Source organism: Stegodyphus dumicola, chromosome 4 (assembly GCF_044657685.1).
Source record: "Stegodyphus dumicola isolate Sdum_Otavi_A_Nest chromosome 4, ASM4465768v1".
Taxonomy (NCBI): Eukaryota; Metazoa; Arthropoda; class Arachnida; order Araneae; family Eresidae; genus Stegodyphus; species Stegodyphus dumicola.
This window is the reverse complement of record NC_140771.1, coordinates 193,317,223-193,343,966: the sequence shown is the minus strand read 5'-3', so window position 1 is coordinate 193,343,966 and position 26,744 is coordinate 193,317,223. Positions and strand designations below refer to the sequence as shown.

The following is a 26,744-nucleotide window of genomic DNA, read 5'->3' as shown; positions in this document are numbered from 1 at the left end:
CACACAGCTTTGAACGCCTGGATAATTTACAAAAGTGTAGCAAGGAGTGTGTGTGTGTGTGTGAATATGGCAAAGCCTCGAGGGCTATCTGCGTAAGGGGAGGGATGACTTCGTGGAGGACTTTCTAAGGGAAACTGGCTCGTATACACGTTACACATGGGGAAAACCACGAAAACGCCTATGCAGCCAGCCCGTTCGCGGGATTCGAACCTCGGACCGAACTACCAGTATTCAGCGACTTTTACCGCTCGGCCGCTGGTGGGCTAAAAGTGTAACAAGAAACACCATTAAATGGAGAGATTTTCTACTGAAATCAGGAGAGGAGTTAAGAGTGGTACATATAGCTTCAAAACCCCCAAAGATCCTTCTTGAATCTTCAGAAGAAACACATGAAAAGAAAATAGATATAAAGAGAAAAAAGTGTCAAGTACAGACATGCATTGGCAACAAATCTCAATATTATGCATCTTGTTCCAAAGTTGTGCGCGTAAAATGCAACGGAAAAATTGTTAAAAATTATTTTTGTACCAACTGCATTAATTTTTAATACGTATGTGTAATCTCTAATATTTTAAACATTAAATAGAATTGAAACGAAATGATTTGCATATTTCATTCAGCTACACATATAATGATATAACAGAAACATCAGAGAACATTTCTCATTTCTGGATTTACAGAGGGAATCATCCTCCGAGTAAGTACATAAAAGATGTTATTATATAAATTGTGCTTTATTTTAGTTAACATTATTTTTAATTTGTGAAACTATTTATTTGAAATAAATTCTTATATCATATTAATGAGTTATTTGGTAATTGTGGTATGATCTAATTGATCGCCACGTATTTGACACATTTACAGTATTTTAAAAAGTCAATAAATTATCATGCGATATTAAATATAACATATGAAATACATATAAAGTACGTATTTGTGCCAATTTATGGCATTTAAAATTGTTTTTTATTTGTTATTTCAGTACTTGCATTGAAAGGTTAAAATGACCCCTTACCGCCGTTCCAGTAGGTAAGATTTTCCCGCCGTTCTAGTGTTAAGCCGACAATGAGTCTCGCTCTTCCCAATGCTTTTAGATTGCTAATACTTTCACATTTCATTACTACTTTGCTCAACACATCACACTATATTCATTCCCGTATAAAGTAGTTTCGCTCCTCCCACTAATGAAATTTCCTTTTCCTGTCAGGAAGTAGAGTGATTCGCCCTACTCCTCGACACACTGGAACTACTTTTTTTTAAATCTAAAATGCTATTTACACCCTCAAAATGCTATTTACAGGTTAGGCATCGCATATTTATTAATCTGGGATAGTGCTCCGGCACGAGAATTCGTATCTCGTGGCCTGCGGGCACCTAACAGAAGTAAGTTTGGTTTATGTAATTACGGCAAAGCTAGAGAGCTATCTGCCTAATGGGAGGGGTACCTTCGTGGAGGACTTTCTAAGAAAAACTGGCTTGTATACATGTTAAACATGGGGAAAAGCACGAAAACACCCGTGAAGCCTGTACGTTCGCGGGATTCGAAATTCGGACCGAACTGCCAATGTTCAGTGACTTTACCGCTCGGTCGCTACTGGGACTAAGAGAAATAGAGTTACCGTTTTACTAGTCTCTTCCAATAAAAATTGCGCTTTTAGGCTAGAACTTTATAAATGCATTCATGAAAATGGACGCCAAAAATTTGCCTATTACCCTGTAGCTAAAGCAAAAACGCGAAAGAGAAGGAATGAAGGAGAGAAAAAAATTTATGAAAAGTCAAATGAAAATTTATACATATTTAACAGATATTGGGAAAGTTTGAGACATTTATAATAAAAACATGAAACAATATAACATATTGTATTGAAAATTACACATCGCGACTTTCAAAACAGCGTACATAATATTATCTAGTTACATGACTGATCTATTTAAATATAGCATCAATAAATGGCCCAGGATGTATATCCTGAAAAGTCACCGTCACTCTGTATCGCCCAAATGTCCTGCCGGCTAAGTGTCCTGTCGGCTAACTGTCCGTGTCAGCTAAATGTCTTGTCGGCTAAGTGTCCTTGTCGGCTAAATGTCTTGTTGGCTAAGTGTCCGTGTCGGCTAAATGTCCTGTCGACTAAGTGTCCGTATCAGCTAACTGGTGTCGCTTAAGTGTCCCGTTTATCTTTAAGTGTCACGGACCCGCTTAATTCGATTCAACAGCAAAATCACAAAATATTTAAAAAACGCATATCTTTAAAATTTCCGATAGATGGTCTCGCATGCTGGAGATAAGAATGTTTTTCCCTACAGTATTGCCACTGCTCGCTTTGAAATTGTTGAGTTTGTTCATCAAAATTTATTAAAATTTTACAGAATACGATAATAAAATAAATTCGAAATTCAAAATTCGGGTTTCCAAATGCATATTTTCTGGTAGAAGACTACGTTAATCAAAATTTGATGGCTCTAGATACAGTCTTTTTTTCACACTGTGAAAGCCATGCATACATTCATGCAGATTCTTCATCCTTTAATTACTTTAAATATAATATAGGACGATAATATATGACGGCAACAATTTGAAAAGCGATACTCCGTTTATAGTGATTCAATGCAAAAGGCCGTTTCGAAACTAATATTCCATTTGCTAATAACGTCCTTTTTCGGCTAACAAAAAACTTTTATGCTAGCCATCTTACTAAGAAAACTAAGTAAACACTCATATGATAAGCTGAGAAAAGCGTGAAAAATATTTAAAAAAAAATATGCCAACACTTAAGCCTGCTTCAGGAATTGTAAATTTTGTTAAATTACATAAAAATTTTATAATTTTGCTGTTGAATTGTATGTGGCGTAAGTGTGAAAAAAATGATGCTTAAAATGAAACTAAAAAAAGAAAAAAACAAATGGGTTAGCAATGCGTGAAGACAACAGCAGACTAAGTAGACTGCGTGTACAGCGAGAGCATAAAACATTTTTAACAAGCCATTTTGGGCAGCCGTTAAAATCTGAAACCATTCAGATTTTTTTTTTTTAATGTTTATTTCTTTGTATAAGCGAAATCAGTACGTCTCTCCCACAACTCCTCGCCATCGACTCGAACTGAACGATGCTATAACCTAACTCTTTCTATACGCACTTGTAAAGAATTTTTTCTTATTTTTCATCTTTGCTTGTCTTTTAACAATAATTGAACAAGTCAGAGTTTCACCCTATCATCGCCTCTCCTGGTCTTGGGCTTAGTCTGCGCGTTTCTCTAAACTTGTGATGTCATGCTGTCACCCCCTCTTCTCACTACTGATGCCTGTGTTGGTACCACACCAAGTTTGGCGAAAAATGCAACAAACCTTGCACTTTTAAATCGGAAAACTAGACGGCCAAGCGTGTGTGGCGACGAACGCCATAGGCCAAAATAATTGCCGCCTTCTTGGATATGAAAAATCTTTAAGAACACATTTTTTTGGTTGACACAGGCGCTGAATTGTTTGCTTTGCCTCCTATTCCACAAGACTGATGTATACCAACATCATTGCCCAATTTAATTGCAGCAAATGGTACCAAAATTAATGTACTCGTATATAGAAAACGTTTAGTCAATTAAGAGATAGGTCTACGCTGAATTTTTCCATGGACTTTTGCTATTGCTAATGTTTCGCGACCAGTTTTGGGCGCAGACTTTTTAAGTAATTATGGTATTATTGTTAATTTGAAATCCAAAAAATTAAGTGACAGCATGACTAACGTTGAGTCAGATGGCAAGGTATCACGGGATACTATACCCAAAATTACAGTTTTACAACCGTTACATGCGTTTAAGGATTTACTTAAAAAATATGATTCACTGTTTCAAGATATTTTAAAACAGCCTTTGGATAACAATACTCTTGGAATTACGCACGTAATCGAAATTAAAGGTTCTCCAGTAGCAGCTAAGGTTAGGCGCCTAGCGCCTGACAAATTGGCTACCGCAAAAGCGGAATTCACTTATTTAGTGCAAAAAGGCCTTTGTAGCCCTTCTAAAAGCTCCTGGAGTAGCCCTCACCACATGGTAAAAAAAACCGGATGGGTCTTGGCGGCCTTGCGGGAACTATCATAAATTAAATTCAATCGCTGTTCCAGATAATTATCCAATTAGACATCTACAAGATTTTACATCTAATTTGAGCAATAAAACTGTTTTTTCGACATTAGACCTCAAGAAGGCATATCACCAAGTATCAATGAATAAAGAGGACATACCAAAAACGGCAATAGTTATTCCTTTCGGATTATTTGAGTTCAACTACATGACATTTGGTTTACATAATGCTGCGTAAACCATGCATAGATTACTCGATCAAATTCTGCCAGATTTAAATTTCTGTTTCTTCTATATAGATGATATTTTGATTGCTTCATCATCCCTCGATTAACATATACTTCATATCGATGAAGTTTTTAAGAGATTAAAAAGTCATAATTATACTATCAACCTTCCTAAATGCACATTTGCTGCAGAACGCGTAATATTTTTAGGTCATATTATCGAAAAAAATGAAGTCATTGCTTTACCAGAAAAAATTAAAGTTATCCAAGATTTTCTCAAACCCAAAACTATTAATAAACTCAGATGTTTTTTTTTGGGAATTCTTAATTTCTATAGAAGATTTTTAAATCCTGCTGCTGAAGTTCAATTTCCTTAAAATGGTATGCTCGAACGTCGTAAGAAAAATGACAAAACACCTTTAGATTGGTCAATAGACACTGAAACAGCCTTTGAGTCCTGTAAACAGCTTCTGACACAGGTTACAAATTTAATGCACCCAGACCCAAAAAAGAAAATTGCTCTCATGTGCGACGCATCAGACAAAGCCATAGGCGCTTTTTTCCAACAACACAATACTCAAATATGGGAACCATTAGGAGTTTTCTCCAGAAATTTGAGCGATACAGTACGTACGACCGAGAGCTGTTGGCAATATTTGCCGCTATCAAATACTTCAGATATCTGCTTGTAGGTACGAACTTTCAAGTATTTACGGATCATAAGCCACTCACAAAATAATTTTTCCAAAAGTACTCGTATGACAAGCTCTCACCTCGACAAATTAATCAACTTAATTTCATCGGCCTGTTCACTACTGATATTCAACTTGTGAGTGGTGCAGAAAATGGACCAGCCGATGCTATTTCTCGCATCGAAATGGTTGCTAATGTCATTCCTGTTAACTATGAATCTATGTCGAAAGCACAACAGAGTGACACTGTACTCCAATCCTTTTTAGACAAAGAAAATTCAGTTCTGCTATTAAAAAAGTTAAAAATGCCTGAGAATTCTATAAAACTGTATTGCGACATTTCGCATGAGAAAATCCGTCCTTTTGTTCCAGACAGTCATAGAAAACTTTTCTTTTCAGCTCCGCATAATCTTTCCCATCCTGGAGCTAAAGCAACGCTAAAGTTAATTAGTGACCGATTTGTCTGGCCCGGAATGAAAAAGGATGTCACGAACTTCGCTAAAACTTGCCTACAATGTCAAAAGGCTAAAGTATCTCATCATGTACACTCTCCTTTAACTACTTTCATAGTTTCAGATGAACGTTTTTCTTATATCAATAGAGATTTGATTGCACCTCTTCCGTCATCTCAAGGAATGTCTTACTGTCTGACATGCATCGACAGGTATACTCGCTGGCCTGAAGCGTATCCATTGAAAGATAGACGGGGAGAGACCGTCGCTACTGCTTTATATGCTGGTTGGATCTCAAGATTTGGTCTGCCTGCTCAGATCACCACTGATCGTGGTAGTCAATTTCGCAGTGAACTCTTTCGAGAACTAGCCAAGTACTTTGGTATTCGCCTTTCTCACATCCCCTCGTATCACTCACAAGCCAACGGCATCATTGAAAGGTGGCACAGATCCCTCAAACAATCCATAATGAGTCACACATCCGTACACTGGACTATCGCATTACCTTCAGTTCTTTTGGGACTTCGGACTACTTTCAAAGGGGAAGTTAACTGCTCTCCAGCCGAACTAGTGTATGGCCAAACTTTGCGTCTTCCAGCACAATTCTTTATGCCTCCTGAGAGCAACATTCCGAGGAGTGACTAAAACATTTCAATCATAATCTGGAACATCTCCACCCGACTGCTACTACCAATCACTCTATAAAACAGATCTTTGCGTATAAACACTTAGATAAATGCTCTCATATTTTTCTACATGTAGATCCGGTAAAACCCTCCTTGCATTCACCTACATGGGTCCGTACAAAGTACTTCGACGTGGTGATAAATCTTTTACCATATCTAAACAAGGACATGATATCAGTGTGTCTATCAACAGAGTAAAACCTGCTTATTTAGTCCCAAATGATGTATCTGAACCTTTTAGTTTAACTGATGTAGATAAGGCCTCATCGCAGCGACCAACCTATCCAGTAAACGAACAGCCACCTGAAAAAAGTGCTCCTGCGAAAGCAAAATATCTAACTCGTTCAGAAAGTCGTGTCCACTTTCCCAAACGATATGTGGAAGACTTAATTTTTCCCTCTCTTTTTCAGATTGTTAGGGCATTTCCTTTTTCCAGGAAGGGAGATGGTATAGGGCTACTTCCCCCCCCTACTTTCTTCGCCGCTTCGAGTTCTCCTCTTCCCGCATGAGCAATAAGAATATCATCTCTGCGCGACTGCAAAAGCGAACATTTCGCCTTCTGTTTTTACAAGTTCATGTACGCGTTTTACTCATCGCTGAGATTCCCGTTATTTATTGCCGTGTATGTACTTTGATTAATTAAAGAATTTATTTTTCTAAATTGGGTGCCTAGCTATTAAATAGACCCCCAAAGCTATAACTTTTGTGATTATTGAGATATAAGCGCTTTACAGGGACATGTTTTGCATCTTAATTTTTTTGTCTCTAATATTGTTATTGAGGAACGTAGTCCCTATGTTAAAGGAGTGACTGCCTTTTTTCTCCTTTAGCGAAATTGTCAAGTATTCGCGTTCTTGGGTTCAAAGTTTAGCCAGCTTAAACGGACGTTTAGGAATATAGTCGTTTTGATTCTGCTTACTAACAATAGCAGCAATGATAACGCTACAGCACTAGTTTATTTTTGAAACATCTGTAACAATTAGCACGAATTAGGCCTTTCCACTTTTCAAACTGCCAGGATTAGCAGAAAAATATCCAGATTCTCCTGTTCTTATGGAACTTACGCATTGTGTTGCATTATCTATATAACTTAAAGACAATAATATACTCCATGATGCACTTGAAGAATCTAAAACTATTTACGTTATCATTCCGAATGTCTCATATATAATCTGATTGAACAATTTGAAGCTTAAATATCAAAAACTGATAAGAAATGTAAAGACAAAACATTCATATAAATAAGGCAAAAGTATTACTTCTAGATTTTATGCTTAATATAAAAACTGCAATGCATACGAAATTATAAAAATATATGCAGTACTTACCATACAAGAATAGTAACAGAACAAAATGTTTGTTTCGTATGATGCGAAGTGCAGAAGTTTTATACGGTATACATGTTGATTGTTCTTTGAGTGCTTGACATTGACTTGGTGGATTTAAGGGCTCATCCTGAAAGGCTGAAGAAAGTAATATTTTTAAGGTTTAAAAAATTATTACAAAACTGTGAAGCTCTGTTATCAATACTGACACAACAAGCATGATGGAAGCATAGAAAGAGACTGACATGCGCACTAAAAGTGTGTAGCGCAAGAAATCACTTCCAACGTTATTTTTAGAAATGAGTACGATCTTCATCAAAATCTAGCAACAAGCATTACTTCGTTTCTTCTATATATATTTACGGATATATTTGGGTACTTAATGTACTATCTCGTCGATCATGATGTTGGCATAGATTCCCACAAATGCTGTGCCAATCATTTCTGCGGAATTCTGAAGAAACTGGCGCCCCTTCATTTAATAAATGATCAAATTTGACCTGCTTTATTTTTGCGCTTCATTAGAAAACTTTCGTCAGTTTCTATTATTTTGTTCCGATTATTTCCTTTCGATTTTACCAAAAGCTTCATTTAGAACAAGTTGCAAATAACTGTTCCAGTCTATCACTGTTTTGTCAGTCATATTCAACTGACCTTATCGTGTCCAACATTGAAAATAATCCACTACTTGCTGTTCTGTAGATGCCAAGTCCGATTTGCTTTTTCAAAATTCAAGAAAGTACAATAATAACAGTTAATGTGTACATTTGTTCATAAAAAGCAAAACGTGGCTTATCCAGAATTAATCAAACTTATGTGAGAACGAAGGCAAGATGTTATGAGTATGATGTTACTCGACGCTTATCCCAAATTGGCTCTAAATGGAAACAGTTTCTCGGCACGTCATAATTTACATTTATTTTTAATGAATAACTAATTTTTTTGGCGATTTTTTTAAAATTCCGAATATAATTGAGGCAAGAACATGAACTAAATTTTGTTTTGCAATGAAATTTATGCTACAGACCTTTGAAGATATTATCTAAAACAAGAGTTTCTGAGTGATATAAAATATTTTATTCAGAGAAAGGTTCAAAGATAAACTGTGCTGTGGTAAATCATTCACTTCAACTAATGAGTAACACATTGATCAAGTCAGAGATTTGGTGGTAAGCGATATACTTTAAATATTATGATATTATTGAACATGATCTTGTATTATTCAGATCCTGTCAAGCAATTTTAAAAGATCATTTGAGCTTGCGGTGTGCCGCTTTTCAAGTTGTTCCCGAATCATTGAATATTTCCCCCCCCCGGGAACTTAGGAGTTCCTCCTAAAACGCAGTATTATAGTTTATGACACACGGATCTATGATTTTGAAATAGAAGAAGCTTTAATAATAAATCAAGCAAACAGAGCTTGAAAATATCAAAACATCAAGCAAAACTAAAAAATTAAAAGTCGGCTAAAATATCAAGATTAATGCTGTCAATTTTCTTCGCAATTGTGATGCTGTGCAACAGGAATTTCTATTTACTTGTTTCAATTTACTAGTTAAAATGAGAGCAAGGAAAGCTATTAGACTTTTTTTCGGTGTTTTCATGAAACATTCTGTAGAAAATTACCTGAACTGCTGTGAGATAACAAATGGGTTATGCATCACGATAATGTACCTTTTCACAGTGGAATTATTGATAGTGAATGTTTGTCTGTGAATGAAATTAATGTGAATGAAAAAATAAAACAAATATAGATCCTTAAGTTCCGCATTAATTACTATGATACCCTGAGATTTCGTTTCGAGTTTTGAAGATGTTTTATGAAAATGACTTGAAACTATTTGTCAAATTTTGTCAGAAAATATTAACTTAAATATGTTGCAATCAAAGGATATCACCTGAAGAGGATATAAAAAATATTGCCCCATATTTTAAAACCTTGAACGATATGGAACTATTCCTGATATCTTTTGATCATTGTAGTACAACTGTTTTACGTTTGCGTAATTTTACCTTCCAAGAGTGTATGACTCTGCAAAGTATATGTAACGAAACTTAATTTTATTCCTGTATATGCTGATATTGTATGAATAAATATAATTCTGTTCTTTTCTAACACAGGCCTTCAAAAGAACTACTTCCATGCAACTGAAACTGGATGCACTTGCATTTTTAAAAGACTGGCACAAAGATTTAGGATTAGGATAAGACATTTGTTTAAAATATTGTTTTTACTTTGTTAAACAATAATTATTTTTACTTCATTAAAAATGTCGAGTTTTATGCCCAAAACTCTGTTATGGACAGAGGTAAATCGAATTGAATATCTCAACAAAATTAGCGGAAACTGCTTCCGCAATGTAGCAAGCTGCTACAGTAATTAAAGTTTTTTTTTTAAAATTTTTTTAGCGAACAGTACAACTTTATAGTCTATTACATTATGACAGGAACTTCAATGCTATTTTCTCCTCCGGTCGTTGTCTCGTAACCATAGGAATGACAACTACAATAGGCAATCTGACCTTCCTATAATTATTTTTTACTACTTCATTTCCCTTCAGAGAGTCTTTCGCTTTAATGAAAAGCGCGCGAATGAATGCTCAGTTAAACTACAGTCTCAGATAAGGTGGATCAAATAAGTTCTGGACGACGATGACGACTTGTGTTATGATCGCAAATTTAGCAGGTCTTGCAACGGCCTTTAAATGCCTATTATAAAATGCCAAACTGTAGTAAGTTCCAACTTGCGCCCCTTTGTAGCTTGGTAATGCCGCTTTGTAATCAAATCGATATTACAGACCTTGCCATGCATTCTTCCCTCTGCAATATTTAACACCGTATTTTGATACACTGAAGGCCAGCCTTCAGTGTATCATTATCATGAACTCGTGAGGCAAAGACTCGGTCCTTGATATGCCCTATATGCAATTCAGAAACGTTGTCAACAATCACATCACTTATTGTGAACCTGCCACTTCTTGGAAGGTCACCAATGATGCCAGTTCCTTTAAAAATTTTATATAAATTTCTTACGTCCTTCTTAACATCTCAGAATTGCATTCTTACAAACTTCCAAATCTCCGTTGATAGGCTATTTAATTTAATGATTCCACAAAAACAGTCAGCGTTTTACTTTCATCGACGCCTTTTCGTTACTAACTATTCCTCGGCACCATCAACTACATGGTGAAATAACTTTATTAATAGGACTAAGTATTTTATACACATTTCACACTTCTATCTTTTGCGACCATTTTGTATAAAAGTTTTGATATCAAGGACAGACTTCTTGCTCACTCTGTATAGTGAATTGAAACAAAAAAGAAAATGTGATCATACTTAAAACTGTCAAGACTAGCATTCCAATGTTCGCTGTCGTAAGGATCAATGCCACATTAAACTTGCCGTTTTCAATCAGATCTTTCCTTGAACAGTCACTGAATACCATAAAAGGAGTAAGAAGAAATCCACAAGCACCGCCAAGCTGAAAAAAGGTGCAAATTGTTATTACATATAAGCTAATAATTTTATTCATCTACAAAACCTTTGTGATATATACATAAAATCGTTCGTGCCACCAAATTCAAATAGAAATTTGTACTTGGTCGTTGTCTCGTAAGTCTATTTTTAGGGTCCCCCCCCCTAGCTGCTGTTTTAAAATTTTGTTCTATATCTTCATGATGCCAAATGTGGACGCATATTTTTTTAGAGGAATTTTAGAGATATTTCCTTTTCCTAAAAATACACTATTTAAACGGCTCCAACTCATATCGCAAACTATAGCCGAATGGCAGCGGTTTTAACCATAGTCACTCACAGCCAGAATTTCGAGCTGGTTTACGAGTTTAAAGCAGTCCACCCAAAAGAAAGATAACATGCTTAAAATTAAAAGCTTAAAGGTTAAACAGCTGAATACCTTGGTTTGAGAAAATGCTTTTGATGCTATACAATGATGGAAATATTCCACAAACTGAGAAAGAAGTAAATAATTTTGCTATGTATTTTTTAATATTTTGTTAGTTAAGCTATTACGATAATCTCAGCGCTTTTTGGGTAAGGAGGGCTATAATAGAATTATTGCACACATGTTGTAACTACGTTTCCCTGAAAAACTTTAATATAAATTTAAAATTTTATAAAACAGTAATCAATAAATATGGTACTTAACGCCTTTTCCTGTCGACTGTGAAGCTGTCGCCAAGCAGCTCGATTTCGCGCCACTTATGGGTAAGCGTTACGTAATAATAATTTGGACTTTCGTTTGATGTAACCTTTATTGAGTCTCGAGAAGGCATGTATAGTTTTTATGAATAAACATATAAATTAACTGTTACTCTGTATTTGTTCTTGCATTTTGAAAAAAATGTAATTACAATCTAGGAGCAGTCTTCTAGAGAACAGAAAATAGTAGATTATTTTCAAAGCTATGTAATTTTACTATTAAAAACGTGTGTATATGTGGGCACGATATGGTCAGCTGAACATGGTTGACAAAACAATCAGAGATCGGAATAGTTATTTGCGACAAGTTTATACTCCTAGCATTCTAAACAGGGTTTCCCATTAATTCGGAGGACCTAACAAACCTGTGTAAATCAACGGTACGTTTTACATGAAGCGATTAGACTATTGATTGTTTATTAAAGAAAGTGGTGTCATTTTCCTCAGAATTCCAGAGAAACGATTTTCACAACTTTGGCCGGATCTCCGCCGACTTTCCTGGTTCGATAGTAGCTAAATTTCATGCTCGACGGGATAATATGAAAGTACCGTATATATGTATATATGTGTTATTTACAATGTTTTTGCTAATTTTTGATCAATTTTCTGTTTTTACACGGACAGATGTGAAATATTTATATATTCACATGGACACCTATTTAATAAATATATGACCATGTAGTTTTGGGAAAACTTTCAAAAGTATAAACAGTACATATATATTGTTGGTTATAATATTCACAATATAATATATATTCTGTTCATATTCCGTAAGGAAGTCTTTGACTTGCTTGTCGTATCATGTAGCTTCTCTTTATTTTGGTCATTTCAAAAATGTATGTTTTAATTGCTCTAATTGTTCAAAAACAAAAAACTAGAGAATAATTTCTGCACTTTATACAGCTCATCTCAAATATTTAAATGAAATTTATTTCGAAAGTTTTATTGAAAAAATATTATATTTATGGAACATTTATGGAAGAAATTTTAACAGCTTAGGATCAAAACTGATGACACTGAAAAATAACTCTGAAAATTAAATTTTAACTCATTAATGTGCCCTTGATATCAATTTTTATGGAATTTGCCGTGCTTATGTAGATATAAAGTATTTTCTTCCTCCTTCCAGCATGCCTTCGTGGTGTGACGATAGCACATTCAGTGCGTATATTCGAGAGGGATGGCTTCGAGTCCCGGCAAGGGCACTGCTCATGTTTCATGTACTCCTCCTTCAAAATAACCTAATGACTCTACAGTGACGTCATAACTAAAAGGTGGCAGACGATAACTCGTCACCACCAGGAGTTGGCGATTCGGTCCTCTTCTTCTCAGCTGTACTTTAAAAGGGGAAGTATATAAAGTACTTTCTCCTAATTCCACCATGCCATTTTCTCTTAACTCCTATGCTACTTGCCGCGGGGGCTAATTGCTCCTCTCTTTGCGGCTAGCCCATGAAAGAGGACTTTTTTATCGATCTCTTATTATCTTTAAATTAACCCGTCGGCTTTTCTTTTCATTTCTTTAGCGTATGCTCTTTCTTGTTATGTCGCGTATTTTAATTATTAATATGTGTTTTAAGTTATTATTATTCTAATATTTTTATTTGTATTCATGTGTATTTTAATCTAGAAAAAGTATTCTTAAGCTCTTAAGGTTTTATTTAACTCGTTATTCTTGAGTAGGAATTGTAACAAAGGCGAGAGACGGTTGCAAGGAAACACATCTGGTTGATTGGTTTTACGGCCTTTTTACTAACAATGGAGGCAGTAGGGTGTTGTGTTGTCGCCTGTTACTAATGGTGTTTGAAACGAAAATCGTCTTCCTGTCGCTTTGTTAAAGTTGTAGTTTTGCAAACTTCAAAACAGTGGGGGGTGTACTAAGTTTAGGTAACTGGATTCTCGTAAAGCTTAGTTTCGCTTGTTAGTTGGGTGGTCCATTTTTTCCCTCACGTTGTGTGTACAGATGTTTTTCGGATTGAATTGTCAGATTTTCTGGTGTTTGATTCGTCATGGGTGTGTCATTTTCTCAGTTTAGATAACGTAAAAATTCCGGCATTGGTGTGATTTTAATTTTATGATTTTTGAAAGCCTATGAACTCACAGAGGTGGAGAAACCGAGATTTCCTGGGTGCTTGCACCAGGCTAGAGTGCATTCGGATTCTGATTTTTGAAGAAGAAGGGAAAAGGAAAAAAAGTGGGGGCTTGACTCTTCGGGTCTTGCTCTCGCGAACCGCGTGAACCAGGGGGTATGATTTTCTCTAGGCGTTTAGCTGGAGAGAATTTGTGTTGGCATAAGGCGTAGAGCTCAGCAGAGAATTTCGATTCTCTTGTTCCAAGAATTGTACTGCAGATTTTCTTGGTGATCCTGATATCCTGATGTGGTATTCCTGTTTTTACCGACTTTGACTTCCTAATTAGATTTTGTTCCAAAGGTGCTCTACGTTTTTGGTGGGTTTCGAGGCTTCCAGAATGAAAGAGACTCGTGTAGGGTCCGTCTAAGGTGTTCGATGCTGTTTATTCTGCCTGTGTCAGCTGCGTCGATTTTTTCCATTCTTCCATGCTCTGGAATTTATTAATTGTAAGGACAGCTTCAGTGGTGTTTCAACCAAGACATCTTTAAAATTCGCACGATCTGTCTGTCTCCATTAACGATGATTTTGTGAATAAAGGACAGCAGGAATAATGTGGTGCTCGAGTAAACTTTGGACGCTGGACGATCTGTGGAGCTGTCAAATCACCTTATTAATCAGTTTACAAAGGTATTCCCGAGTTAAGGGAGTGTGCGGGATGGACTTCCCCCGTGAGTGATTTGTTTTTTCATTTGTTTTACTTTAATAATTATCTTAATACTCAAGCAAGAGTCGTCATTTTAATGTTTGTTGAAATTTCAGCAATTACTTAAATTAATTAATCGATGTGGAAATTATCAGTGTTCTTAAAGGGAATAAATACTTAAAGTTAGAAGAACTAAATAATGAGTCGTTATATTAATGTACTTGTAAACGAAATGATTTGAAGATTTAAGTAATGAAAAGTTATTTAAATATACCTGTAAACGAATAATTAGAAAATTGGTACATCCAACTAAATTGTGAGTTACGTAATGTAATGTTAAAAAAATTAGTACACCTAACATGAGTGTAAGATTTGAAATCAATATGTTAATTTACATCTTAAGGTTAATTTGTAGGGGACTGATCAGTTTACCTAGTTATCATATGTTTGAATATTCTAGAAATTAATAAATGTGTTTGATATATATTTTATGTTTCATTTCTTTAATTTAGTGTATCAGTTACTGCGAACCAAAATGTTAAATTGTACTACCACTATACAAATGTTTATAAGAATGTCGATATGATATATGAATGTGTTTTGAATGTTTTATATTATATTTTTGAGTTAGTGTGTCCGGCACCATGAATCAAAGTTAAAGTTTTAAAAGAGCATTAAAACCCTAAATTTTCAGATATTCAACATTACTAATTAAAACACTAAATTGTTTTTTGATATTCAACAATCACGCCGTGACCAGGATGATTGTTCAATATATGTGAATGTTATGATGAATATATTTTCTTTTTGAATATTTTGTCCGGCACCATCAGTTTAAGTTAAAGTTTAAAATAGTTATAAATACACCAAATTTCCATATTTAACATTCTTATCCATTTCATATTTATTAACGAAGATGTAAAGGTAATTGCATTTAGTTGCAAAGGTACTCCGTAACAAGAACGCCTTGGTCCTTGGTCCAGCATGCCTACGTGATGTAACGGTAGCACACTCGAAGCTTATTTGAGAGGTCCAGTTTCGAGTCCCAGCGAGGAAATTGCGCATTTTTCATGTACTCCTGTTTCAAAATAACCTAAAGAATCTCTAGTGACTAATATTGAAATTGATAGAATAGCCACAGTTCTCAAAATAATAAAAATTAAATTTCCCCCAATTTTAGTTTTTGGAAGTAATTTGGAGGCCAAATTAGTTTCACAGTATCTTCAAAATTAATGCATAACATGGTTCTAGATATGATTCAAAATAAAATTGTATATTAAGTGTGAAGGCATAAAAATCCATGGCATATTCACATTATTTACTAGAGAAACTACAATAAGAATAACATTTTTGTTATTCCGTGATAATAGTATCAAAGTTTGGTTAAATACACTATCACGGATTTTCAAAACTTGAAATATTCCATTTTTAAAATTATTATAGGAGTGGATGAATAGCCAAGTAATATTACCTGACTACCAAAAATTCCGACAGCACAAGCACGTGATACTTCGTTGCTAGGAAACCATACGGCTGCGATGAAAGGCGGAAGAGAATGGATGAAAACACTGGATAAATAGGTGAAGAGCATGCTTACTATAGCATAAGTGAATCGATTGGGGTTTAAAGTAGCAAACTGACAGGCTGATGCTAAAACAAAAGAAAAAAAAAGGAAAATAATAAAAAAATTCTTTAAAGAATTATTTATAATACATTTATATCAAAATCCAGAACACATTTCTCACATGAAACCCTATTTATTTTTGCATGTAAGCAAAATGTTTGTATGAAAAGTTAAGTTTTAATTTTTACTGAGGATTCTCATTTGAAATCTATACTGGTAATCACTGTTTATGTTGCGTAGTGTAAACTCAGTTTTCACGAATTCAATTCTATTTTTCCTTGTAGAGCTGAATAAAGTATGAGAATATTTCTGCACTATTTGGATTTAAAGGAAACTTTGAAAATAATTTCAAACCATAAAATTACAGTCAGAAAAATAACTATATTTATAATCTAATGAACATCAAAATGATGAAAGAGATTTAGATTTAATTGCCACTGCGAATGGTGGTTTCTTAAAAACAAGAATAATTATAGTAACAACAGCCCCCCCCCGAAAAAAACTGAAAGGTTTCAGATTTTAAATTACGTCCAAAGGGGCGCTTTTTAACGTTTTGTGTGTTACCTTTAGTTATTAAATATTACGTTCTTTGCCCTTAAATAATAAAATTCAGTTCAATAGCTATGTCGTAAAATAATTTTAAACTGAGCATACCTTATCTTAGGGTTTGCGATACACAGTTGTGCGGCGCTGGAGATAAAAAGGTTCCCCCCCCCACGTAGAGTGTTGCCATTGCTCACTTTAAATCGTTGAGTTCGTTACTCAAAAATTCGTTAAAGTTTTACAAAATATGAAATCGATCTTATAACAAATTCCAAATTTCAAATTTGGTCTTCCACATGCCCATATTCGTAGGAGGATTATGTCATTCAAAATTCGATGGCTGTATGTACCGTTGTTTTATCACGACGTATCACAATGCGAGAATACACATACATTTATACAGATTATTTCATTATTTAATTTCTTCAAACATAATGCAGGACTCTAATATATAGTGACAACAGTTTGAAAAGTGAAACGGACATTTATAGTGATTCAATGCAATCCCTTTGGACTAAAAGGCCACGAGTTTTTAAACAGGATGAAAATTAATACATACATTGCATATAACAAATGAATTATCACAAATCCCAGAATAGTGGGTCGTTGAGTTAGATAAAATAATTATAAAGTTGGAAGAAAACGATATATTTAAATATTAGTTTCGATTCGAAAGCAAGCTTTATCTTTAGGTTTAACCGACCAGTAATGCTCAAGAACGCAATGAACCAACTGGTCGACTAGAGTACTAAATTTCTATGCAGGCTTATAATGAGACATGTCCAATAGATAAAACTCATTATGTTGAAGCACCAGTTTTAATTTAAACGCGAGTGCTAAATTGAAATTTGTTGAATCATTAGCCAAGTTTACGGATAAGATTAATAAGATTACTAAAGCCTTGGCACTTACGATATAAAATCCTTGGGCAAACTCTAGAAAGCAACGTTTCTGCATGATAACTGAGACGGAGTCCAACTCCGTTCCAGCTTACAGAGAAGGCTAGAATGGAGCCAAAGGTCTCTTACTTTCTTTCCCTATCAACAGCGTTTCAAAGAAACTTTCCACTGAATGGTATTTTAAACGCTCACATGTCACTTAAAACATTATATATCTACAAACTTCCATGCTTTCTCCGAGATTCATACCATATCTAATGATTTGGCAGCTTATAACTCTAACTACCATATCGTTTATAACCACATCCTGATGTTTTATGAGACTTTAAAGTTCAGGAACACAGTGGACCAACTGTCTAATATTTTCTCCGAAATTCCAAGGATAAGGCTTGCCATATAATACTGCACGTTATTACTAGAGGGGTATTTGAGGTAGTCCTATAATTAGCCTATGCTTACCTCAAATATACATCATATAACAATGGATAAAAGAAAGGCAAGGCCTTTTGCTTGTGTCATGCAAATGTGACTCTGAATTTTGTCATACCCAATTCACAAGCATGAACACCGCTGGTTTTCTTTCTTTCAGTCCATAAAGTGAGAGATAGATTAATGGAAAAACCAACTTTTAGAGCAACGATAAAGCGTCTGTCAACTTGGTCATCATATTGTAATTTTCACAAATTTGATGTCGAGCCGTCCTTACAGTTTTCAGAGATTTAAGTGAAGCAGCAGTGAACAATCATAACTGATTCTGTGCTCGAACTTAGCTTTTATACTTAGGCTCTTGAGATTATAACGTTTGATCAAATAACCCGTTTGAATGCAGAATTGCCATGTGCTGTGACGAAATATATTCGATCAAACATCTTGGTTCTGCGCTTAAACGGTTTATTCTTCCCTGAATTATTTGTATTTGAAATTTCATTTAGATCAGTAGATTTGTTTTGGCGAAGGCTATCAAACACTGAATTTTAGGGAATTTGTTTAAGTTTTATTTCTTCATTATAATATTTTGTTAAAACACTTTTTAGAGTAAATTATCAGCACTAATGTGAATTAATAGTGAAGGTATGAAAAGCTTTATTGTATTTGGTTTCTTATTTCCTGCTTGCTTTAAGAAAATATGTAAATTAGTATATTTATGCTAAGCAAGTGACTTTACATGTAAATTTCTAGGCAATTTATACGTAAAATATCAACTTCCCATGGAAGTTGATATTTTACGTATAAATTGCCTAGAAATTTTAAATGCAAGCAGGTTTTATATCTAGCATTAAATTGATTGGAATATGAAATATATTTAAAAGTATTGGTGAATACACTTAAACCTAATATGTGGTGCGGACTTAATTTTTAATTACAGCTAATTAATTTTTTTTCCAGAAATTTCACATTTCGTGATAATTTTGGATAAAATGTTTAATTTCTTGCTATTCTTTTACTAACTAAAACGCCTATTTCACTTATTTATTTTGCTATTTCACTCAGTCTCATTGTAGCCTGCAGGAATCAATCCTATAGTCTGCAACAGTACAGCTTAACTTATTTCATCTTCCGAATTCTTTGCCGTTGCCAGTGGAAACTACTTCACCTTATAACATAAATCCATAAGACTCATTTATACAAAGTATTCTGAATTAGCCGTAGAAATATTAATGTAAAAATTACATTTCATCATACTTTTTCAAACTAAAACTGTTTTAATTCCATTTATTTTTCAGTGTTTAGCATTAAATGTATTTTCTAAAGCTTTTTTCTTAAGCCCAAAAGACTATTAGTCTCGATACTTGATTTTTCGTTGTTTCACTTCAAAAGGTAGATTAAGAGTTTCGTTTTGAGACGATTATCATGTTTATATATTACACTCAGTGCAAGACTTTGGTTTTTGGTCAACTGATAGTTTTATGACAGTGACAAAAATCAGTTGCATTGTGTTAGAAATTTGCGTTCATCCTCGTCTCTGCGGACTAAAAAGGATAAGAACTGCAATGCATTTAATCCGCTTAAAAGCGTTACGTATCGTTTTTGTGGCCTATCTTGATGTAGCTATGCGTGAGGTTATCGTCATGGCTGCAGCTTTGGCCCTTTCCATCATGGTGCGGCATTGTGATGTACGGAATCCTGACGATAATTTAACTGTTAAACACAGCAACCGCAATGGGTGTGTGTGTGTGTGTGATTATGGCAAAGCCTCGAGGGCTATCTGCCTAAGAGGAGGGATGCCTTGGTGGAGGACTTTCTAAGGGAAACTGGCTCGTATAAACGTTACACATGGGGAAAACCACGAAAAAGCCCATGCAGCCAGCCCGTTTGCGGGATTCGAACCTCGGACCGAACTACCAGTGTTCAGCGACTTTACTGCTCGGCCGCTGGTGGGCCCACAACCGCAATGGGAGCCTCTAGAGTGTGAGATTCCATCCCAGGCCGTACCTACTATGAGGCAATGCATTGACTCGTAGTCAAGTGTCTGGTGACGGATATAATGGAAAGTATTACCCGATTACTTTCCATTAGACCCGATTGATATGTCGCATCAGCTATTATTGTCAAGTTAGCAATCGTGGGTCTCATCATGCTGTTCTTTTGGTGGACTAGTCTTGTTCATCTATTCTTTTAATTCTAAGAAACCAACTAAAACCTTTCGTTGCTCCCTTGCATCCAGGATTCACCTTTATTGTGCTTTTAACATATTCTGTTATGTAATTAATCCCAAGAACACATTGTTCCAAATTACACTATTTGTTTACAAATTTAAAAAAAAAAATTAAAAATTTTAAAATATTTTTGGGACTGTATTTTCTATTTTTGGATTCCTTCTTGTTTTCGGTTTGTTGTTTAATTATTTTAATTAAGTTAAATTTGGGAAGGTGCGTTGTTCATTTCTGCCTGCAGCGATTGGACTGATAGAAATGCATGATTTAAGATTAATTTCATACATTTGTGCATTTGAGCAACCAATCTTTTCTTTTACGTTATTCGTTACTCCCATGCGTTGCCGATGATGTGCCGGGAGTTGTAACTTGCCTTTATTTTTCGCATTTTTCTTGCATAAAAAGTGATTTTTGGATGAATTTCTTTTTTTGTACTACGTTGGTGTGCCTGAAGAGTCTGAAACAGCTGTCTCATTATTGTTTGGTTTCTACAATAGTTATATGAATTAACAATTTTGATTTTTTGTGTGCCAATTCATTACTTCCAAATTAAATATGATATTTAAATTTGCTTAGATTATGGTTAATAAATTTTAATAAATAATAATATGGATAGTAATATAAACTGAAAAAAATATTTAGATAAACATAAATACTGCTATCAATATATATATCTACATATACATACATACATATATTCACACACACGCACATATGCAACTGCGGCCAAAAATATTTTTACCCAGCCTTTATTTTTTCCGGCTACTGGTCTTTGACATATATTTACAATAACAGAAATGTTTTAAATAAAGTAAATATCCATGTTCTCACCTTTTTTATTTTAAAGAAATCAATTTTATAAAAATAAAGAAATCTGCCAATTTCATAAAAAATTACTAAAGTTAACTTTTTGCACTTTCGTCCGATATACATAAAACTTATATTTAGGAAAACTTTGCATTCGTTTTAAGGAATAAAGCACAAGAAAGCTCGACTCTAGTTCGATAAAAATGGACTGAGATTTTCATATTAAAATAGAGATTATCTCCAGGGATATACAAACTGAAGAACTAAATGTTTGCATTTGTACGCAACTGAAAATAAAATATCAGATTAGAAAAAGGTTTCTGATTTCAAGAGATTAAATGAAGAACACTTCTGTGCGTATACTTATGAATAATACTGATTGATATAAATATTTCAGTACAGATATGTTATTCAGAGATTCTTACGGAATTCATATTCAAAGAAACAGTAGCTTCAATACTGGTATGTAAACACTCGTAACAGCATTTGAATTATTTAAAAGTGAAAAATATTTGTAGTTTCATGAATTTATTATAAGATTACTAGATTGGACCAAACGTTAAAAGCAATAGTTACCAAATGTTTTGACTGTCGAAGCACGTTTTAGTATCAGCGGAAGCCCTTTAGGCCTATCCTATGTCTTACATGTTAATAAAGCTTAAGGACAATGCAATAGGAAGATAAAAAAGTATAGTTATGAAGGAAGTGTAAAGTAAGAAAATACCTAACAGCTCTGCAGTGAAGTAAAATTAAATTTTTTAAATTTGAAATTTACCAAAACGTCTCAATTTGTTTGTTCTCAACGTGAAAATGTTAAAATTTCACCGGTTCAATAAGTCAAACAAATTTGTATTACAAGAGAAGTTTTACATTGCAGCTGAGAACATCAGAATACACAATAAATTCCATTTCTATAAGTTAATCGTTACAAGCAGCTCGATTCAAACCCATATTTGTTCATTATTTGTTATTTAAAATTTTTATTTTATAGAAGACAATTACAATTTAATGTTACTACTATGAAATTATACTGTAGTATAGGCCTATATTAAGACGGATAAAACTAAGAAAATAAGTTAATAAAATATAAATTTAGAGGAATAAAGAACTCCATAGAAACGTTTAATGAGACACATGGGGTTGCTGTTTTGCGCAGAGTTCTTTTATTTTGAGTTCAACTGTTGATAATCTCAGGAGAATGCCTTGTTCCGCATTGACGCGGATTCTGTATTTTATTAATTGTACAGGTTGAGAATCCTGCTTTAGAGGAATGTGTAGTTGAGAAAGACAGCAGCACTATTTTTTCTTTCACAGAGAAGATTTTGAAAACACCTCTGTCTTTGAAAGTGAGTTTTAGTTCTGTATAGCAAGCCAAATCTGTGAAGATATCATATTCCGTTGAGTTTAATTATGATAGTTTTTTATTCTAACTGAATACGTTTCATATCCATTCAAAGTCACTCAAATATCGAAGTTCAAAAAGATCTTTTAAAGAAAGATGCGCCGGAATAATATTCTGTATTTTTTTTTAATCTTGATGATATTTTCTGCCGCGAAAATTGTTGTAAGACAGATGCAATTATTTTTTATTTTTTACGAATTCCAATCGACACATAAGTTTTTATTTCAAAGAAGGCATTTTGCTTTTGCATAACAAAAGATAGCATTTCCCTCTAATACTGATAGACTAATTTCGTTTATTTTGTTAAAAGTTTTGCCAAATACGACATTTTGCACAGGCATCCTTTCGTCGATTTCAACCAGTCGGCAATACAACGTTATGATTCATTAAAAATGCTACTACCTGTACATGCAGTTTCATCAAATATGATAATGCGTTTCTTCAAGGTAATCATCGTACGTCAGTGTGCAGTAGGTATTCACTGTAATTTTTTATATTTTTTACGCATTAGTGTTCAGAATCTACTTTCAAGAGAGTTCGATTTTACCCAGTTTATTATTTTTCTATTCATCTTTTACTATCGAATACTTACCAGCTGCAAAATAAAACCTCACAAAGAAATTAAAATTACATAAAGCTCGTGGAATCGCTAAGAAATCACAGTATTATCACTATGAACATCCGACGTGACTTTAAATAGATTAGCTCTTTATATTTGTAGGGACTAAGTTCCGAAAAGCTTCTTCAAGAAGTCTCTCGAATGTTAACTTGTAAAGAACGGCCAAGAATCGTTTAATAGTGGACACTCGAAATTAAGCTTGGCGAACTTCTGTGTTCAAAACGTAATTTCTAAACTTCTGATTTTTTTTTTGTTTCTTATTCTTTAATTTCATTTAAGTTTTATTTATTTTCGCGGAGCGGTTGAAGAGCCCCTGGAAAGGGTAGAAGGAGCATTAAATGTTCTTCGGGGCACAGACTAGGAATCGCTGCTCTAAAATAATAGAACTTCATAAGAATGTTAAGAAAGTATTTATAGACTTTTTGAAGACCATATAAATACGTTTCGTAAATTATTTTAGCATAACAAATGCAACAAAATTATAACTTAAAGACACCAGTAAATGAAGAAAGAATAGCACTGAATGGCGATTAAGGTCAAGAAATCAACCTTGAAATATTGTAATTTTTTTGTTAACCGATTCCTCAATGCAAACCAAAAATGAAGTCAAAAACTACAAATTTTGAAATCAATTATCTCAGTCATTTGTTGTCCTATGGAAGTCAAACATTTGATGTTTTATTATTCTTTTTAGTAGGAAATGCAAAATTCTCTTAAATACAAGGATTGGATTTTATAAAATTTATAACTTTAAGTATAAAATACCAAAACACGTATATTTGGGGTATTTAAAATTTTTTTATAATTTGACTTCATTTTTATTCATTTTTTCATAATTAGCCCAAAATAATCATAGTCTAAAAATATTTTTGGGTTGTTTCACTTTCGATTCGAGTCTGTTGCTGTTAAACTTATTATTATTCTTTCATACTTAATCTGTTAGTTATTAATTAACAAACTAAACTATTGAAAAGCAATAGACGCTCTTCTTATATATATTATTTTTAATATGATTGATTTAAGTAAAAATGTATTTAATTCATTTTATGTCTAATAAAGAAAGGAATTTTTATTGATTTTAAACATTAATTTTTTTTTCATTTTTAAATATACAAAAGGTATATAACGCATATGTTATATAAATAAATGCATGATCAGCTAATATCCTACAAAATGATTCGCTTTTCCATTGATACAAAATGATCCGCTGTTCTATGCCTACTGATAATCCCTACTGAGAAACCATATTAAACTTTAAAACAGGCCTTTTTGGGCAATCTTTAAAAATCTGAACCCTTTCAGACTTTTTTCTTTTATCTTCTTTCAAGTTATATCTGTTTGCTATTACTTATTTTATATTAATTGTTTGATAATTGCAATTGCATCTTTAAAAAATTTTGACGTTTTCACTATTGTTTTGTGGCGGTCTATATAATGTTAAATAATTTATAAATTACAAAACAATGATTACATAAATTATTTTTATTTTACTTTCTGCATTTAACTCTTATCATTTGTTGAGCAACAAAATTAAAGATAAGAATGACTTATAAAATGCAAAATCCATTTGCTTTTATTCATATTAAAAACATATTTTCCTATAATTTCTCTTGCTTTTGAAGTGATTTTTATGTTCGATTTTTGTTATTACACTGCTTTGGATTATCTAGCAATTTTGGAATTGCTCACGTTTTGTTTTTAAAGTATAATGTTAATTTTCGGCAATGTTTTGATTTTGAATGTTGTTTTTTTAAAATTTTTTTATGTCAGTAATTTTGTACAGTAACTGCATACACTTTCTACAATTTTGCAATACTTTATATCAGCGGTTCTCAACCTTTTGACTAACACGAACTATCTAAATAAAAATTGAAAAACCTTAAGTTTCACCACTCCATTTTACAATGATTATTTTTCATTTTCTTATTAGAAATGTTTAAAAAACAACAACAAAAAAAGTACTTTTCCGTTAGCCGGGCGCAAGCGAAAAATCGCCAAATTTCTTACAACTATTAGGGGCATGTTCGTTTCGGGTCATGTGCTCTATTCTCTGAATTCATTCAAAACAAAGCACGTTTTCCTTTTTTAATTCCATCTTAATTTTTGTTTTAAAAAATGATCAAAATTAGTGACTTAGCCAGATCTGAAGAAGGTTTAGTTTCTTTTTTTCAAGAGAAAGATATATTGGCAAAGAATGCAACATGCGATCAGAATCACGAAATGAAACTGTCTTTTTGTGACAGAGTACGTTGGCGGTGCGATCTTTCAACATGCCTTACGAAGAAGAGCATTTGCAATGGTACATGGTTCGAATCGTCTACTGACATCAATCAAATGGTGTAAAAAATAACTGGATATGAATCATAATACAGTTTGAATATATATTGGTTATCATAAATTAAAGAAAAATCCCCAAAATAGCGATAACTCCCTCAAGCCAATTTGTAACAATGATCTCCAGGTATCATTTGCCTGGAGAACTACGACAGAAAGCCATTGGGAGACTAGAGGCAGGACAAAGTCAAACAAAAGTGGCTAGATGGCTAAATGCGAGTCCTTCTGTGGTTCATATACTTTGGAGGCAATTTCAAATCACAGACTTGGCACCTAGGAGGTTCAGCCAAGGACGGCCAACTGCTACGACGAGCGCCGATGATCGATATTTGACATTATGTGCACTCAGGAATAGAACCGCTTCTCCGAGTCGTCTTAGATCCTCCCTTGCTGCAGCCACCGGAAGGTTGGTGTCAACGTCAATTGTGCGTAGAAGGCTTCACGAAGGTGGTCTGTATGCGAGGCGAACAACCATTTGCGAGCTGCTCAAGTCACGCCATAGGAGGGACCGTTTGCAGTGGGCAAGACAACATGTCCACTGGACGCCTAATCAATGGAGAGCGGTTCTCTTTACGGATGAGGTTTAGTCTAGAAAGCGATAGTACGCGTTATTTGATATGTAGAGAACCTGGAACCCGTTATCATCCGTCAAACATCCGTGAAAGAGATGCATACGGAAGAGGTAGTGTTTGTGTTTAGGGTGGCATCTCTTTGGGTGGACGCACAGACCTACATTTTTTTTTCTAAGGGGAACCGTGAATGCTCGTGTTTATATAGATGATATCCTTGATGCTTATGTGTGCCCATATGCCGAGGCAATAGGTGATGCTTTCCTGTTACAGGAAGACAATGCAAGATCACAGAGGGCTCGCATCGTATATGATTATCTTCAACAGGACACAATTATGCGCATGGAGTGGCCAGCTCGATCCCCGGACTTGAATCCTATCGAGCACGTTTGGGATGCTTTAGGGAGACGTTTAGGTGCTCTCAATCAGCCCCCTTAGACCCTTGCCGCGCTTGCAACTGCTTTGCAAGAACAATGGCTCTCGCTTCCTATGGAACTGTTAGACCGCATCATTGAAAGCATCACACATCGCTGAATGTGCTGTATTGCTTCTAGAGGCGATTATATTCCATATTGCAGGTACTTTTACTATAGCAAACCTGCATCTTCGATTTGTTCATTTTATACATGTGTTAATTTCTATACTACTATAATTGTCTGGTAGTTTCTTTTTATGTTATTTGATACCTTACTATGTGTTGTATATTGTGGGTAAGTTTCATAAAATTCTACATGTAACTTTTTCACTAATCGTGATTTTTGTGATTTTTCCTTAATTTACGATAACCAGTGTAGATTGGATCAACTACTTAAGAGATGTTTGTGTAGAAGTATTAGCGGACCGT

The 26,744-nt window shown here is 34.2% G+C and overlaps 1 protein-coding gene across 1 annotated transcript in view; it reads right to left on the bottom strand.

Moving 5' to 3' along the window:
• Positions 1-26,744, bottom strand: part of LOC118203764 (choline/ethanolamine transporter flvcr2a-like) — a 56,315-nt gene that overhangs the window by 22,470 nt on the left and 7,101 nt on the right. Inside the window, exons 2-4 of the mRNA XM_085815889.1 lie at positions 15,921-16,099; positions 10,794-10,938; positions 7,458-7,592 (exon numbers count right to left, since the gene is read on the bottom strand). Of these exons, the coding sequence (XP_085672015.1) occupies positions 7,458-7,592; positions 10,794-10,938; positions 15,921-16,099 (459 nt within the window). The remainder of the gene's footprint in view (positions 1-7,457; positions 7,593-10,793; positions 10,939-15,920; positions 16,100-26,744) is intronic.